Below are 18830 nucleotides of genomic sequence, written 5' to 3'. Positions count from 1 at the left end.
CAAGTTCATGGATAATGCTTGCAGATGGAATAATTTACAAGTGATGATTTCCTCCTAACAACAAACAAAAATGAAAGTTATATGAGTTCCATAATTAAAGTATGTTTTTGACATAAAAAAATAAATAAATTATATGTAAACATGATAATAAAGGAAAAATATATCAAATGAGTGCTATAATTTAGTGCCCATTGGTGAGTGTGGGGACAAATTTTGATTGGTTAATCTTTCCAAAAGTTAAATAGATATTCTATTATTATTATCATTTATATAAATACATAATTAGTTAGAAGGTATAACAGTTATGTCTTAATTAAATCAAATGATGCATTTTCGGCAGTGTCATATCCATTCGATTTTCATTGGCATATAACAAATAAAAAATATAATTATTTTCCGAAATAAATAAAACATACAATTAGTAAGCTGTCTCTTTCTATTTTCTTAGAGTTGGGGTTTCAATAAGTTCTAAAAGGGAAAAAAATGCAACATATAGCATGAGCAGAAATGGTTGTCATATTTTGAAAAACAAATCCATTAATTATAACTTTCAATAACAACATATAGCATGAGCAGAAATGGTTGTCATAATTTGAAAAACAAATCCATTAATTATAGCTTTCAATAACTTGACTTTCAGCCATACCAAATAATAATAATAATAAAAGCGGAGAGAGAAAAGTAAATGTTGCATTTGTTAGCGCCAATAGAGCATGAAGAAAGTGTCACTCATATTCATGTACTTGCAAATTAAGCAATTTGGTAGATGTATGGGTCATCAGAAAGCGACTAGCACTCCATTTTCAATTAACTCGAAATTTGACATTGAAAGTGTCTAACTTCCAAAAATATATATTTGTATAATTAGTAGAAAACTACGAAGTCATTGTTTTGAGATTTTTAATTTTTTAATTTTTTTTTTTTAATTGATCAACTTTGGCAACCATACCTGTCCAAATTCCAAATAGAATATATGAGAATAGACCCATTTAGGCAGATGAGAGTGCTCTTGACGTACCAAATAAAAATAGAAAAATCCAAGTGCTCCAATGCATGGCACACGGGAATATTACTAACTGCACCACCCACAAAACTTTTAATCTCTTTGGAAAGATTGTTTCATTTTTGTCCCACTTGTTTTCCCTGTGACAGTCACCAAAATATTATTTTAAAAAATTCAATATTTTATTTAGTACAAGTATAGAATCACTTTTTGACTTAAAAGGATAAGCATGCTGCAGTGGGATTATCGTCATTTTACTCAAATTTCAATTTCTTTTTATTTTTTTCAATAGTAAATAAAAAAAAGGACAAACTTTTAGAAAAATATATATAAAAAAAAAAGGACCAAAATAAAATAAAACTAAAACTAGAAGGTTATCTATGTCTTATCGCTAATGCCCTAATGGGTTCGAATCCCATGCTGCCACGTCATCATACCTCGTACACATTTACTTCCCACCAAATTTATTTAAGGTTATTATTATTATTTTTTTAAAAAAATTTTCTGATGTGGTCCCTGACTCCTAGTCCCACCACTTTTAATTTCCCAATGAAAAATCTATTAAAAAAAAATTTAGAATTATTGTACAATTAAATTAAAGTCATCCACCAAATCAACCTGTCATTGTCTAGAGTAGTGCGGGGTAGCTGTCGGAGTAAGGGAGTGATATGTACGTGTGCTTATCAGCTGTTTATGAATTGTGTTTCCGCTTTTTCTGACACTTTACTTATTATTTTCTTTCTTTTCTTCATATTTTCCAAAAATATTAATGTTTTAAGGGATTCCTTGCGTGTAATCACTCAGATCTTTTTTTAAAGTCCGAGCACAGTGTAAAAGCACCGTTTGGTTACTTACTTTCAAACCGAACCATTAAAGAAAGTTAAAGAAAAGAGGCATTAAAAGAGTACCACCGTTTTCAAATTTTTTTTTTCTCTAATTTTCTATACAATTTTTTTTTTCTTTTTTACCTGAAAAATAAAAATAAAAATAAACAAAAACATCACATTTTAATAATGAGTTTAAATTGGTAATTTTTATAATAATATTTTTGGTTGCAAAAGCCAAAAAACAAGAGTAAAAACATTAAATGCAAAAGTGTGGGAAGGGGATAGACACTGACAGACGTGGCCCCTCCCCTTCAAGTCCAAAGCCAAGCAACCCTTCAGAGAGAAAGGAGGGTAAGAAAGTCATTTCGAGATCTGAACACGTGTCGAGATCTCGAACGTTGCATCATCGGTTGCACGTTTTTCTAAACTCTCCTTTCCTTCTGACCTGTCAATTCGAGACGTGGCATCGCATCCCCAAGATCCCACTATTGTTTTCTGTTTCTCGTGGTGTCTTTGTATCTAAACCCGATCACTCACCGCATTTGTGTTAGTACGGAGCCACACGAGTCGCTTTCGTTGTCCTGGAACCTAAGCCTGCTAAATGTGGGACCCGATTCGTAATGACCAACCTGTGGGGCCATATGAGAAGCTCTTTTCCTTGTCTCTTTGGTCCATTTGTGTATAGCAGGTACAACAATTTTTTTTTTTTTTTTTTTTCTACATAATGTCTAGCTATCCATATTCTCTGCCATCTTGCATGCCCAAAATTGTTCATGTTAAAGCACTGGTTCCAGTACAATGATATTATATAGGTATTCATGTTTATGGAAAAAGCTTTTGTATATAACAATTCAATTTGAAAACTTTTTGCTACTTTTAGTTGTCACTAAATTTAAGAAACTAACATCAAATAGAAAGAAAATATATATGTGTATATATATATATATATATGTTGTAAGCAAAAATATTACCGTTTTTATTACATTTGATTGTGCATAGTTACAAGTCTTTAATCCTTTGTTTGATGACTAAATTCACAAGGAATAATATAATAACAAAGAAAACAAAAAGGCAAAGTCCTTGCACCACCTTATTTGACTTCCTATCTTGTTAGGCCACTTTGTCCCTATCGCTCTATCAGATTGCCTGAATCACATGCAATTGAAGACTTTTATGTTTTGAAGTTTCAATTTAAACGAACATTTTATCTCTATATCTATATTTCTATATTAATGATGACTTGAAAGTGCAAGGTGATGGAAAATGCCAGTTTGGTGGAATTCGGTTTTTCGGGACCATATACAAGTCTAACTCAAAGGTTAGTGTTTGGTAGTAGGACATTAAAGCAACGTTACATTAATACCTGAGAATCCAGGCATATTTATCGAATTACAATAACAATAAAGATCAATGTAGATAGCCTTCTAAATTTTAAAGATCAACGCCTTTTTTATTTATTTAATTTTTTATTTTTTTTAAAGATGAGGCGCTTTATCTGTGTTTGACCCTGAATTCTTCCACTGCATGTAAGATATAGGATATTAGCCAGGTGTCGGATATTCAAGGTTGGAAAAAATTAATGAGTGCCTATCTGTACTGCCACCCATCAGAAATAAATAAAAAAAAATACCTCAACAATAAAATAAAAAACTATAATACATAATCTAATATATATTTATATATATATATATATTTGAATGAAAATACATAATCTAAGATTTATAAGTACAGCGCGAGTGAAAGTGAAAATGGGCCGGATCATTGGCTGACAAGTTTTTCAGTCTATTCACGGGCCCATTACTTTGCGCCAGAAAACCCAATCCGGTTTAATAGAATATTAATTAATAAGAACTACTCTGCGGATTTTTTTACCTTCTCCCAAATTATACGGGAAAAAGATACAAAAACTAAATATACCCAAAATTATACCAGAAATTGTAAATGCTGATTGAACTAATAATCTCATATACAAGCAACCATACAAAAAACGACTAATTACAGTATCCAAACCCGCAGCAACAACTCCCCATTGCGTCCCCAACTTCTAGTGACATTTTTTAACCAGCAGCGTTGGTAATTGCTGATTAGTGGTATGATCAAACTCGAAGGGAGTGTATTTTTGGCAGACGATGATTTTATTGGTTTTAGAGGCTTTAAGAGTCGGCCACTTTGCTTATAATAACGGAGGCATAATTGGCAATTGTTGATTCTACAGATTGGCGAAGCCTCCCAATCACTGGGAACAATTCTGATGAACGGAGGAATTGTCTGCAAGGTGGGTGTGCACACATCTTTGCCAATGAAAAGAGGGCTATCTTTAGAGGTGACTCATTTATGGCGTCTTTCTTACCCGGGTTTAGGGCTGCCACTGAACAGTCAGCTACCAACTTCAGCAATGCCTGTTTGCATAAGAAAAAAACAGAACTCAACGCCAATGGGGAAAAAAATCTCCAACAGAATGCTCTAACTTCAATCATATTGAATTGGGCTTCAAAATTTATCTCAATAGTAGAGGGCTAATTAAAAGAAGTTTGTTAGTAGTATTAGATAAATAGTATCACAAAAAGAGCATACCTGCATGGCTCCTTTAGACACGATGTCTTCACATAGCTTGCTGGAGTTGCGAACAAGATTACTAAGTGCACCAGCAGCATTGGCTTTCGTCTTGTCTTCCTCCGCTGAAAGCAACAAACTGGAAAGCTGAGGTATAGATCTTCGGAGCTCTTCATACAATGTGTCGTTATGGTAGGCAGCGTTCCCAATCTGGCAAAGAGAGGCGGTAGTACATAATAAGATACGATCCCAATGATCTATATTGAAAACATGCTGTTAATCTTGCTTAGAGCAAGTAAAGACCCACTCATACTTCAAGGCAACAGAACTCACAGCAAAGCATGCAAATTTTCGTGTGCGTTTGTCTGGATCAGAGCAACGATCAATAAGGAGGCCAATGATTTGATACCGTGCCTAGAAAATGACATTCAATTACAAAAAGAATTAGATAAAAAAAGATCATTTATCCAACTCCGTAGAGTTTAGTATCGAAAGTGAGTGCTCTTGAATAATCCAAAATTAGAACTATATATATGGTTTAGCCGTTGAAAGTTGTTGATTTTCGTTACTTACCAGTGAAGCATAGAAGTACGAGCTATGGCGGCACATGTTGCCTAGAGCACTGCATGCCTTTGCGCGGACATTGGGATCTTCATGTGTAAGAAATTCCTTCAAATACTCCAACACGGAAGCCCCATTAATATATTCATAGAATCCCTGAACAGAAAGCCAGACTAGTTACAATAGGTTTATGACCCTTCCAAAAAAGAATACATATATTATCATCTTTTACGTGAACAATATTTGCATTTATATTAAATTAAAATAATAACAAAGAACATAGATCGACTTTGGAAATTAGTCAAAGCCATTATTATTGAATGAAACAACATTCGACCTTATCCATTCGAGCCAAATCGGAAATGATCATAAGAGCATCCAGTGTGACTTCTCTTGGTGTTGTACTATTCAGCAACCTTTTCCACCTATTCGGATCCAACAAGCCTTTACTCACAAGTTGAACTGCCATAGGTCGGTGGCTTATCATTTTAGCTAGGAAGGCAACAGGCTTTCCAGAATCTTTTAACTCAATGTGCTCCAAACACCGAAGAATGATGACAGGCACTCCCACCTGAAAATTTCTCCATTGAAAGAGAGGGGTAAAGAAAAAAAAAAAAAAAAAAAAAAAAAAAAAAACACAGGTGAGAAGTGAAAAATAATATAGAAAGCGTTTGGCACCAAGATCTATACTTGAAGCACTTTTCCTGTTGGGGAAAAATAAGAGGTGAAAAAGGAAAAACAAAAAAACTGAAATAAGCTCTAACCTCCAAAAGGATTTTTATAAACTTTCCCAAATCTTCCTCGATCACTTTTACCATATCCTTGTCTTCCATGCACACTCTGCCACCTGGTGATCCCATGTTGAGAAGGAACCCACTATTTACAGAAGCAGTGGCAGATGGCAGGCCTGGAGCATTCTGTAAAGCAACAAAAGGAAATGCTAGTAGATCAATTACTGTAGATATTATATCTCTGACACCCTCCCTGCCTCCGCCAGGTCCAGCCCAGCAGTTTACGAGCTTTAAATGTAAATCGGTTATTAGGTCAGAGATGATCTTGATGTGTTCACTTTTAACCAAAATCTGACGAAAAGTAGAGGCTCCCCCTGAAAGACAATGACAAATTGATGAAACTGTCCATACAACTCCTTTAGGAGATAGTCCAACTTCATCTTTTGTCCCGTCAATTCCTCGGTTTTTAGCTAACAAATCAATTAGAAGCAGAGGGATACCACTTGCACACAGCTGTTGAACTGCTAATGGTCCTCCCCACCTCAGCCTGGACTCTAACAAACCAACACATCCATCCTTAAGGCCGTGCCAATATGAGAGAGAGCCATTTGCATCAGCACTGCCCGCCTCAATTTCGTTGCTAGATGAAATTTTGAGGCAGCCACAAAGTGTGGCAGTTCGAGGAATCAAAGGTACTGCTATCTCAGAGACAGGGGACTCAACAGAAGATCCAGTTTCAAGGGATACAATGGATGCAAGAGCCAACATAGCTGATGAACTAAAGGGTTGAAAGGTAGTTTTTATTCTGTCATCAGAAGAAAAATAGTGGGCAAGAATGGAAATTCGAGAAAGCTGCTTCTTTGGGGAAGTTGTAAGCATAAACAATGCAGAGTTTCTACCAGTTGCCTTTAAACATTGTGCAACTGTTGCGACAAAGAGGCAAGAATGCAGAACCAAGGCAGTGGGATTGGTGAATTTGCATTTCAGGTTATTTGTTTCACCTATTTGCGTATCTTTACCAAAGGAGGAAGCTAAAAAAGATAATATAGAAAATATTTCCGAAACAATAGTTCCATCCCCTCCACCACTGACAACAGTGGTTACAGGAAGGGAATTGGGCAGGCCACATAAAACACCTGGAACAATTCCACTGTGTAAACAGCACCTTGACAAGAGCTGAAATATGAAACAAAAATCAAATTATCAGTTTTGTTAATTTGAGAAAGCTTGATGAAAACATCAGATATTGGAAACTGCAAGTAAATTCTCAAATGCTTCTGCTATTCCATCTCAATGAGATGAGAAAGGAAAAACCATATAAGTAGCTTTTTGCATGCAGAAATAATGTGCACCGGAGAAGTTTCAGATAACAAAGGATGGGAGGAGAAACCTGAATGCTAGCAGACAATGAAGCCTCTAGTCGTTGATGAATGCAGCAATGAATAGCAACCTGTACTGCCTTTGATCTGAGGAATGCTTTTGTTACTATATCAACAACTTTTGCTGCTTCAGTACCAACCAGGGAACCTCGCTCTTGATCACTGATGTTAAGTCGGAGCAAAGAATGACTTTGCATAGCAGTTAGTGGAAATGGACAGGTATTTTCTTTCATGTAAAGAATTTCTAGTGCATCTATCAGCTTCCAAATAGCCCTACAGGCTTCACAAGCAGCACGCAGCATATTTGAAGAACCGGAAATGAGACTTGTGCCTGAAGTAGCTAAGCAGAGACACAATTGATCGATCAAACCAGATGTTTTAGCATGATCTAAGATTCGTTTGAGTGCCTCATTTGGAGCAGAAACCACATCGGGCCCTGAACTTGAACAAATTGCTTTTAGACCTTGAGCAACAGATGATAACATGACAGCAATGCAAGCAATGGACTCTTGTAGAACTCTTGCTGATGCATCTTCACTGCAACCAACAACCTACACATTCAATGATGAGTTGACTCGTGAAGGAGCTTGTATTGTTGTCAGATATAATTATCATTTATTATCAACAAAAGAATATAACCTGTGAAAAAATTTCAGCTAATGCCACCCAGTGTTTGAAGTATGAGCCAGCAGTACCACTTCCTCTATTGTCAAGTAAAATTTTGATGACTGAGAAGCTCTACATGATAAAGAATCAGAATAAATTTCAGAAGGCATGGGAGTGAGAAAGGATGTCAAAATAAATGTAACAGAGTAAAAGGATCAAACTAAATAAACCTTAAAACAAGGGGTGCAATTTGGAAGAAATAAAAGCCACAAAATAGTACTGAAATTAAAACCATCTTCGGCACTACATCTTATGGCCACGGAACAAGATGCAAAACAGAGTATGTGGTTCAAAATCCACAATTAATTTTCTAAATAAAGCAACTGCACCTTTGCTTTTAAGTCGTCAACTTCAGATGATCTCAAGCTAACAAGAATGGCAGTGAAAACTAGAAGCTCACGTATTATTTCATCAAGCAATCCACTGGACTGGATGGCACCAGCTGCAACTAAGTTTGAAATAATTCTGAGTGACTGGTTTGAACTAAGAATTTCTTGATCCCTGTATGGACTTGTGAAACAATCAAATCATTCAGAAACTTTGAAATAGGTGCAACAATGTAAGCAAAAGTAAGGCATGAAACCAAATTGACCTGCTAGTATCTTGGGATCCTTTTGACCATCTTTTAAGAGGTAGCAAAACATTTGCGAGTGCTTCATTATCTTGTCCAATCAGTTGTGCCCCTTTGACAGTACGAGAATTATTTTCCAGTCTATCCAATGTCTGACAACCTGAAGTATAATTGTACTTAAGTTCACTATGTTGTGCCAATGTCATGGAAATCACGGAAATAAGGTAATCATCTATCAAGTGGCAAATTTACAAGATAAGAGGTTGCTAAGGAAATGGAAGCATAAGCTATCAAGAAGCACTATAAGAAGCATAAGCTATCAAGAAGCACTATCCCAGCTACTATCACCATTACCTACCTGACTGTTTAACATCATTAGGACTTGAGAATCCTGGGAACTCTTCACATGGTGAAGAATTGCCTGTTGTGGAGTTGGGAACATTTAACTGAGCATCATTCTGAAAGGTCAGCCCATTACTCTTCCCTGAAGGTGCTGGAGAATTGAACTTACCTACAACATGTTAGTTAACAAGTGTCAAAAAAATAAATATCCATAGTAAAACAACCAGAAACAGAAGCAGCCAAACCATTTGTCTTATAAACCGTGCTTGTTTCGTCACATTCCCTTGCAGTTACATAATGGATCTCCTGGAAAAATGAAAATCAAACGTTAAATATCTAAATTTGTTCTTTATGTTTATAGAAAAAGGACAACAATTGCCTATCTTGATATAAAGTGCGAATAACTACTGTGTTTTTTACTTTTTAATTAATGTTGAGAGAGAGAGAGAGAGAGAGAGAGAGAGAGAGAGAGATAGCATGCAGATACAATGAGACATGATTACCCTTGCCTCCAGTTCATCTGACATTTCCTTAACGAAAGGGTGTTCAAGAAGAGCAGGCCAAGTCAACCGATTTTGTGGTACCTATTTTCAACATATATGCAGACCAAGTTAAGAAAAGTCCAAAAGTAGAGTAAAAAATATTTTCATCAGCAGTACTGAAGCCTTTTAACCACGTGACAACCTTATTGAGCAATCCCTTGAGAAAGCTTTTAAAATTTGGACTCATATTTTCTGGATATTTTACTGGATCCTGCAACATATGCGTGTAAATTTAGCTTGACTTTACAGTTAAAATGAAGAAGATCATACAGTTTCTGACTGAATGTACCTTAACAATGTGCCGGATGAGAGCATATACAGAATTTGTATAAAAAGGAGGCTGGCCAACAAATAACTCATACCTATTATATCCATGGAAAACTAACTACAATGAAGATAAAAAATAAAAATAAAAATAATAAAAATAAAAGAAAAATAAAAAACAAACAAACATACAAAAAAGTATATAAAGAAGCAAACAACAAAAGGTGTACTAGAAACACTGTCAACGTAAAAAGTTTAATATTTTGTTGCTTATCTGTGTATAAACATGTCTTTTATGAAAATATTATCAATTGCCATATAACAAGATTGGCACTGTTTCTTTTACATGAATATGATTGACAGTAAATTTTAAAGAAACTGCGTTACCAAAAGTAAAAATTAAAGATGGAAAAGAGAAACTAAATGCAGCAAAAAGAAAAGGATAATTATCAATTTTCAGCAAATCAAGTCAATTAAACTCATAATGCAAGCATCTAAGTCAGGGTCAAACTCAAAACATAATAAATTAAAATAGAACTCATCATAATAGAATATTAAGAAAATTATGAGACTTTACATACAGTATAACTCCAAGAGACCACAAATCTGCAGTGTGGTTATAGGGTTGTTCCCGTACTAGTTCCGGAGCCATGTACAGAGGAGTGCCTGAAAGAATTGATAAAACAGTACGGAAAGAGCATGGATAGTAGTACAGGTTGCAGGACATTCTAGGCAGGTCACTAACACTTCAAACTAGAAAGGTAAACCATAAAGTTAATATCAATATAAACCAACCTTTAATCGACCGCAAAACAACAGTGTTTGTGGACATTGCACGTGCAAACCCAAAATCACAAAGCTGTTATTAATGAAACAATTAAAAAGTTGTTTGATATCAACTATATGCTTATAATAATGCTGCAACTCTGCAACAATAAATCAAGAGATCAAACCATGACAACTGTCACAAACTGAAAATCATGTATATATCATAATGGAATTAAAATGAAATATTTGAATTAGCAGATAGAAGGACGACAGAAAAAAGAGAAAAAAAAAAAAAAAAATCATCTGAATCATTAACCTTAACAATAGAGCCAGCCCCAATGAGAATGTTCTGAGGCTTCATGTCTCGATGAATGATGCGGTTGGAATGCAAGTAATGCAGTGCTCTCACCTGTAGAATTCATATAAAGTTCAGAACTCTATATAAAGTAAACCATAAAGTGCTGAAAGACTGACTAGTAATTGAGATGGAAACATGTTGAAAGAAGAAAGTACCAACTGCTTTGCGATTGCTTGAACTTGTTCTTCAGGGAGGCATTTATCATCCTCAAGAATCTCAAATAGTTCACCCTGTGTTTCAAGAAAATTCATATTAATTCGTGCATATGTTATCCACATGCATGTGCGACAGTTTCCACGATGACAAGCTAGTCCACATAAGAATATAGTTTGCATGAATGGGTATGAAAGAACTAAGAGATCATTACTTGTGCAAATTCCGTGACAACGCAAAACTCTTGTGGGCTTTCAAAGGAATCAAGCATTTCAATGATATTTTCATGCTTCAGCTTTCTCAAAATCTGACATTTAGGGAGACCAAACATCAAATTAGTGGATAATCGTTAAATGTAACGAAATCAATAAACTTCTGATTGAAAACATCATCACGGTTGATCAATTTGAGATACAATGACAATTACCTCAATTTCTTGTCTCAGATTATGTATATCCTTGTCAGTTTTCCCATGCTTCATGATGAATTTCATTGCAACAGTCTGAAACCAGTGGCAAATACTTGGTAATGCACAAAAGAGAAATATCAACAGTAAATTAGTAAAGAGATTTTAAAAGGTATTCTGTAGAACCTGGCCCGTGAACTTTCGCCTTCCCTTGTATACTTTCCCGAAGGAACCTTCACCTACAAGCTCAATTACATGATAATTCTCCACACCCATCCTTTATAATTTACCGCTATATATCTCTGCCAAGTTCTAGATCTGCGTGGTAATTTTCAAATGAAATCAAAATCCACGGGACCCATTGCAATCCAATTAATACAGCTCTCACCTCACTCATTCAGAGTAAGTTACACTAGATAGATTGTAATTTGCGTACTAGTTATCAAAATGAATTTTACTGCTCCTTTACCCTTTAATTTAATAACTAGTCATTCAAATTCTGATTTGCAAAAGCAAAATAAGTAATCCAATAATGCTAAACAAACCATGCTTAAATAATTCAAGCATTTAATTTGTACCTATTTAATCTTCACATAAGCTTCAATCCGAATTGATTGCTTTGAATAATTATATATGTCTAAATTTAGACCAAAAAAAAAAAAAATATATATATATATATATAAATACAAATACATCATACATAGAAACCAATTAAACCAAAATAAATAGCAAACGCAAGCTGAGAGAACACAGAATAAGAAAGATTTAAGTTGAACTATTCAAGCCTATATAATCCACAAACATAACAATAAAATCTAGATTTATATAAAATTAAAAACTAAGACCGACAAACTCATATTCTAGCCGCACAAACTTAAAGCTTATAAAAGTATGCTTGGGTACTGAGAAAATGAAGCAAAATGGGAGAAGAGATCCATTTAAACTATATATATATATTTTTTTTTTTCACCTAAAAAACCAAAAAGACAACAAAAACAATCTAAGAAGTAAATGAAATGCAACGAAAATCCTAAGCTATACACGATCTGAATCTAAAAAGCAAGAATCTACAAAGAAAATCTGCTTGTAGTTCTAGACATTGGAAAATTCAGACAGAGAAGAAGAATTACCGGATGCAAAATTGAAAGCAGAGCGAGCGAGAGAGAGAGAGAGAGAGAGAGAGAGAGAGGGAGAGAAAATTTGAAAAATGGGTTTGGGGGAACCGATGGGCTTTGAGTGTGGACCGCGTGTGTATTGAGTATTTATATTTTCCCGCCCGTATTATTTCAATTCAATCTTCGAATTTTAATTTTTTTTCCTTTTTATTATTTATTTTTTTATTTTTTTGGGGGAAAAAATATATTTTTCCAAAGGCGATTATTCGGTGTGATTGACTCCATATCAAGAAGCATAGTAGGAATGACACGTTGAGACTTTGCGTTCATTTCATTACAAGGCAAAAGAAGAATATCTTATCTCCTTTTCATTCTTTATTTCTTTTAAAATTTTATATTAAAAAAAAAAAATTGCTGGTGTCCTCCAAAATAAAAAGGGAAAAAATAAAATGGGAAAAATAAACGAATCTATTTAGTCTCTTGTTTGTCAGTTTCACTGTCTTTGACCTTGAAAAACAGCATAAACCTTCAAACATAAGATGGTTTTTAATATTTTTGGTGTGGAATTGGAGGGGAATGAATTAACACAACAAATTGATCCTTACTCTCAACAAATGGGAACACAACATATTTAACACATTAGTCAGCTTTGCTTCATAATTTATGGTAAATTAGATTACAACCACCATTGTACTCAATATTCTTTCTTAGAATAACTAATGAACTTAGTGAGGTCCAACAATTTGCTTTTCCTTTAGCAAGATAATTTAATGTTCTTCTTTTGAATCCCATCAAGAACCAATTAAACAGGGTATATCTCTTTTGAGCCAAAGCAAGTGCTTTTTTGTACATATGTTTTGAATAAATCAAGGGGAAAATGAATTACTAAATTGAAAAAAAATATGTACTACAATGTCAAAACAGAACCAGACAGTATTTATTAAGCAAGAATAGTAAAATGTTTGATGAGCTCATTTCATTACAAGGCAAAAAGAAAGGACCATAACCTTCTTGAACAGAAAAGAAAGACAAAGAAAAAAGGAAAAAACCCCAAGGAGGCCTGGCAAACCAATGTTTAAACCAACCAACCAACCATCAAAAAAATATTGAATCCTCCTCTTTCAAACAAAATTTTTTCTCCAGTAAAAAATGCACAACCAAAAAGTGGTTCCCATGACTTCTCTCTGCTACCCCTCATTTTTATAGGGCATTGTTTACGTGTCCATCCGTAGCTAGACGGTTCTCTGGTAAAGCCTGCAAGGCAGTTCTAGTCTTCTCTATCTTCTGCACCAGATCATTTAAACAGAAAACAACTGTAAGCATAGTAAAAATATATAATGAAATGTCTAGCACACCAACCATACAGAAGATATAGACAATGTAACTTACCTTGGCAACAATGTAACTTACCTTGGCAACATTCTGATCGTTGGTGTTATCTTTATTATTGTTTTCAATCTGTAATTTATGTTTCAGCATTTTCTGCAGCTGCCTTAGACTGATATCTCCAAGGGAAACATCCTTATTTTTCTTCACCTCAACTTCTTTAACAGTCTGGCTTCCCTTCTCAGTGTCATCCTTATTGTCATCATCCAAAGCATCATCTCGTATAATAGGAGTTGGTGATTTCCTTGATGTAGACAAAGTTGGACGAGGAAACTGACCCGAAGGTTTGTCAGGTGAGAACGCAAATTCACCAGAGAGTTTCCCACTGGAAGCAATATGATGGCAGGGACTCATTTTGTCAGAGACATAGACATCAACCAGAGGTCCAGAATTACTTAATTGCTGCATCATTGGATTTTCATCTTGACAAGGAACTTGCTCTGTCAGTCTTGGCATTTCATCCAAAGATGGATGAAAACTGGCTGAAATATCATCTTCTTCAATGACTTCAACATCAACCAATCCATCAGTGTTAGGCTCGGGAAGCAATTCAGAGTCGGTACTTAAAGTTGGAGACACTACATCCCTTTTGAGTACTGTTTCATTCTCATCATCTGAGGCCTCATCACCTGACAACTCTTCTTCAGAGGAGTCATCTTCACTAGACTCTCCTTCGGAGGTGTCATCATCTTCAGACCGATCATCACTAGACTCTCCTTCAGAAGATTCATCATTAGTCTCTTCTTCAGTGCTGGATTCTGCTTCGAAATCGAATTTACCATCATAATCATTCTCTGTCACATTCAAACCTGAGGCTTCGAGATTAAGGATATTATGGCTTTGCCCACCAGAAAAGCTCAGAGTCAAACCCTTGCACTTGGCAGATTCTTCTGCAGTAACCAAGCTTTTAACTTCTCCAGACTCCATTTCAGCAGCAGGTTCTGGTTCTGAATCAGCATTCACATGGTTGTAGCCCTCTGTGTTATTTGCGTCTAAGTCTGTGCAACTTTGGTTTTGAAATTCGTCATCTAGATTCTCAGTTTGATCATCAGAGGAACTCTTATCTTCTTGCAGTACTGAAGTCCGAGCAGCAACAACTTGATTTGTAACACCAACAGAAACATCATTAGCAATTTTAGCTGTCAAACAATGTTCTGTTTCCAAAGCCTGTTCCTCCTTCAAGGCCATAATGTTATCCAATTTCAATTCCTCACGTGAAATTTGAACTTCAGTTGAGAACTTAGTGATTTCATCATCAGGTCCTGCAAGGGAATCTACGTCAAGATAAAAAGGCATTTCGATTAACAGATAATAAATTGATCAGTAATTCCACATTAATGGAATGAATGAGCAGGTTGATCATTATAAACAAAGCCTCACCCTTTTGTTTTTGCTCTATAGTTTCATCTTCCACATCCATAATCTTATCCGACTTTACTAGCAAGTGAACGTCTGATTCACCTGCCCCCTCTTTGCACTCTTCCACCATTACATCCGAATCTGCAGGAAGTACCTCAGGTTTTATATGTGATTCTGACTCCAAATCTTCATGATTCTCTTGAACATCATCTTTCACGTCACTCTGGATCTCCTGTGATCCATTAGTTTTCAGCTGGGATGAAACTTCCATATCGTCATTTTTCTCTGAGCAAGCTTCTGCCCATCATTATGTTAGAAAAACATGAGTTAATACTCAAAATTTTTATGCTAAATTTTTTTTTTTCTCATATGTACTAAAATTAATATTACCCGAAACTACCTCAGAACCCAAACAGAAAGTTCACAATTCTTTGCAAATAACAAAATCAATCCCAGATAATTAAACAATGACATGACAAAACATACCCTTTTCAAATGAAGAACCGTCGGATCTTTCTGAACCGCTGAAGATATCTTTAGTCAACTGGTCAATCTTTAAAGGCTCATGTTTTGCATCCTCCATCAAGCTTAACTTCTCCATGTTCTCCCCCAACAACCTTACTGATCGCCTGGTACTATAAACTCCATGTACTGCACTCCCTTCCTTTTGGCGAGCCGAAGCAGCCGGAGTCCTTCTTCGGTTACTTGGAACAGCAGGAGTCTTAGGAACCTCATTTCTCTCTTGGTCCACTACTTCCACCACTCTCACTCGTGTCCCACAACGAGTTCGGGTCAAGGGTTGGGAGCTTTCCGGTTCTTCCTTGATGGGTTTTCTTCTTGTCGATGTTCTGCAAGCGGTTCGAGGAATATCTGGCACGGTCATGGATTTCTCTGGAGATTGTTGGGGATCAAATTTGGATTGATTCGGTAATTCCTCAAGTCCTTCAACCTGAAATAAAGGTTTTCAATCCAAGAATTTCCTATTATCAGACAGGATAATAATCTGATCAAATGAGTTCACCGATCTCTATCTCAGGAATGTAAAATGCCAATTCGAACGATTTAATATAATAGGTAAACCCATTAATCAAAACAATAAAATATCAAATTTTATGTTTTTCTATTGAAATGGATTCAATGATCTCTACCTCTTATCCCTTTTAGAGCTAATAAGAGGAATGCGAAATGAAATCCCAGTTTACTGGTTTTAATAAAAGATCCATTAATCAAACAATAGAAAATTGAATCTTTGTCTACCAAGAAACGAAATAAAAAATAACAAAAGAATAAAATCTTTGGTCAAGGATCTAAATCCGATGACAACAACCCATTTAATTTCTTTTGATTTTTTCTTTTTTCCCTAAAAAATTCTGGGCAGCCAAACAGACTATAATGGAAGAAAAACAAAATGGGTATTGAATCAAGATAGAAAAGAATAATGGTTGTACTTACATGTTGAAGAGCAGTGAGAGCATCAGCCATGGCGACATTTGTGATATTAGCTGGGATCTTGTTCTTCTTGCAGAGAGTTTGGAGCTCCTTTCTGGTGAGGCTGTGGAAATCCATTTTAATCACCAAAAAGATTCAAAACAAGCAGTTTTGAAATTCTCAAGAGAGATAACAATCTGATTAGGTGGGCTGAATGGATGGGGTGGAGGCTCGGAGGGAGAGATGCCCAGACAGGAAGAAGTGGGGGTATATTTAAAGTACAGAGAGGGAGGGAGGCGGGGGAGAGAGACGTTAGAAAACCCTACCAATTTTACCGTTGGAGCGTGGATTTGAAATTTGAAAAATTTTCACAATTTATTTATCATTAATATATATATATATATATATATATATTTTCCCTATTAAAGACTTAAAGTTAAGAATTGAAGATAATTACGATTTCCGAGGATGGAGCTGAGTATGGAATTGCACAGAAATAAAATGAAAGAGAATACGATATAATATAAATAAAATTCCATTTGACTTATTAAAATTAGGTGTAACTTAAACATCTATTATATTTTTTTTTTATGTAGAAAAGATTTTATGATGGTTAAAATTTTTTATATACACTTTTTTATTTTGTAAATTTAAAATGTTAATAACATATATAATTACGATAACATAGAGGTCATAGGTGTTAAAAAAAGAAAAGTGTTTTTGCGTAATTTACCTTTTTTTTTTTTTGGGAAGGAACTTACTTTTTTTTTCTATTTTTTTTTTTTAGAATCATATTATAATTTGGCTTTTTTTTTTTGTCTTGTTTTTTGAAAATCACACTATAAATCCTACCATATTAAGACTGTTTCTAGTCTACGTGATATAATATCTATTTAATAGACATTCAACTAAAAATTATTATTTAATATTTTTTTAAATCTTAATTAATTAACAATGTGTATAAATTATTTTTTTTAAAAATAATAATAATTTATTTATCTATTTTTTTCCTTTTAAAAAATATTTTGATAAGAAATGTTTTTATGAAAGAAATATTTTGATTATTTTTTTTTATTATTTTGTATACATAATAGCATTTTTTAAAATTGCTATAATAGTATATTATAAAAGCCCATATTTGTTGTAGTTAATATATATTATTAAACAAACCTATGAGCAATTCACTCAGTTGCTTTCATCAGGTCTTCAAATAATCCACGGTTTTACCCAAAAAATTTTTTTTTTTTCTTTAATCCATGTGGTAAAGATGGTATATAATACAAACATTAATCCTCAAAGCACAAACTTTTTCGTTTAAAAAAATTGTTTGTTGATTGTAAATTTTCAGAATTGTTATATTGTTCTTTAATTAAAATAATTTTAGGTCTTTATGTTTTTTGTGCTAGCATCAGTTCATGAATGCAATTTAGAGGAGTTGATTTTTGTCAATACTGAATTAGAATTTTTTATTTTTTGTTTTCATTTTTCAAATTTTTTTAATCAATGTGACAATAATCGATGTTTTATTTTTGTTTTATTTAATATTGGTTCATTTTTTTTCCTTGTCGGAAGGTTTTGATGTTTATTGTATTTTTCAAACATATGAAAAAGATTCTTGTTGAAAAAAACATTAAAAATATAATATTAATGAGAAAGATATTGCAAACAGATTAATATCCATTTTTTCTATCTTTGTTTTTAAATTTTATACATATCCGATTTACATATGGATATGATTTTAATAATCGTGTATCTAACATATATATAATTGATAATATGAATTTAAGTATAATTTAGGGTTATACAAGTCTTTTTACAATACTATCATATAGAAGAGAGTGTTTTAGGGGTATATAAGTCTTCTTATAATGCCATATAAGAGAGAGAGAGAGAGAGAGAGAGAGAGAGAGAGAGAGTGTTTTAGGTGGCTGAAAATTATCAGCAGGTGTCAACTTTAATATTTTTCAAATCTAAGGAATCTTTTTGTAACAACGTCAAACCTTAGGGGGTCCAAGCACAATTATCCATATTTATAAATTTTTTTGATAAAAAAATTTAAAATTTAAATTTCATAGATAATTTATAAAAATTTCATGTAAATTTGAATAAAAATTATAAGTTTTTAACTAAATTATGAAACATTTAATATGAATATTATGATGAAAATTTTTATAAAAATTATAGAGAATTATCAAAAATTTAGCTGTTATTATAAAAATTATAATTGTTTTTATTTGAGAGCTAAATTTTATTTTTCACGTTAAAAAAAATAGAAATTTCACCAAAATTTCATAAATATTTTTTATTTTTAAACCATCATTTTGACTTTATCATTTATATTGAAAACAATTCACAGAAATAACCATAGGTCGATATGGAAGAAAATTGTATTAATTTTCAAAGAAAAAAGGGACTAAA

At 33.8% G+C, this 18830-nt stretch overlaps 2 protein-coding genes across 8 annotated transcripts; both read right to left on the bottom strand.

Annotated features, from left to right (window-relative positions):
• Positions 1-3481: 3481 nt before the first annotated feature.
• Positions 3482-12414, bottom strand: LOC107414896 (serine/threonine-protein kinase TIO). Of its 4 annotated transcripts, none has more exons than XM_025072108.3 (23): positions 12255-12414; positions 11311-11442; positions 11146-11220; positions 10933-11025; positions 10721-10795; positions 10524-10616; positions 10235-10298; positions 10021-10105; positions 9465-9537; positions 9318-9386; positions 9137-9217; positions 8879-8939; positions 8650-8802; positions 8313-8451; positions 8050-8230; positions 7694-7792; positions 7066-7605; positions 5709-6851; positions 5282-5515; positions 4957-5100; positions 4717-4797; positions 4405-4593; positions 3482-4229 (listed from the first exon to the last, which is right to left on the bottom strand). In XM_025072108.3, the coding sequence occupies exons 2-23, from the start codon at positions 11398-11400 to the stop codon at positions 3984-3986; spliced, it is 4008 nt and encodes a 1335-aa protein (XP_024927876.1). In that variant the 5' UTR covers positions 11401-11442; positions 12255-12414; the 3' UTR covers positions 3482-3983. The 4 variants fall into 4 exon arrangements, with proteins under 4 accessions (XP_024927876.1, XP_015878590.1, XP_048326473.1 ...); XM_016023104.4 differs by having other exon boundaries at positions 8050-8221; XM_048470516.2 differs by having other exon boundaries at positions 8313-8403.
• Positions 12415-13154: 740 nt separating this feature from the next.
• Positions 13155-16668, bottom strand: LOC107414849 (uncharacterized). Of its 4 annotated transcripts, none has more exons than XM_048469531.2 (5): positions 16437-16668; positions 15471-15933; positions 15006-15281; positions 13629-14899; positions 13155-13523 (listed from the first exon to the last, which is right to left on the bottom strand). In XM_048469531.2, exons 1-5 carry the CDS (start codon positions 16548-16550, stop codon positions 13440-13442), a joined length of 2208 nt encoding a protein of 735 aa, XP_048325488.2. In that variant the 5' UTR covers positions 16551-16668; the 3' UTR covers positions 13155-13439. The 4 variants fall into 4 exon arrangements, with proteins under 4 accessions (XP_048325488.2, XP_015878540.4, XP_048325490.2 ...); XM_016023054.4 differs by having other exon boundaries at positions 13650-14899; XM_048469533.2 differs by having other exon boundaries at positions 13629-14887.
• Positions 16669-18830: the final 2162 nt, after the last annotated feature.

The sequence above is a fragment of the Ziziphus jujuba genome, chromosome 8, assembly GCF_031755915.1.
Source record: "Ziziphus jujuba cultivar Dongzao chromosome 8, ASM3175591v1".
In the NCBI taxonomy this organism is placed as follows: domain Eukaryota; kingdom Viridiplantae; phylum Streptophyta; class Magnoliopsida; order Rosales; family Rhamnaceae; genus Ziziphus; species Ziziphus jujuba.
The sequence above is the reverse complement of the archived record's forward strand: the minus strand, read 5'-3'. Positions and strand labels throughout refer to the sequence as shown.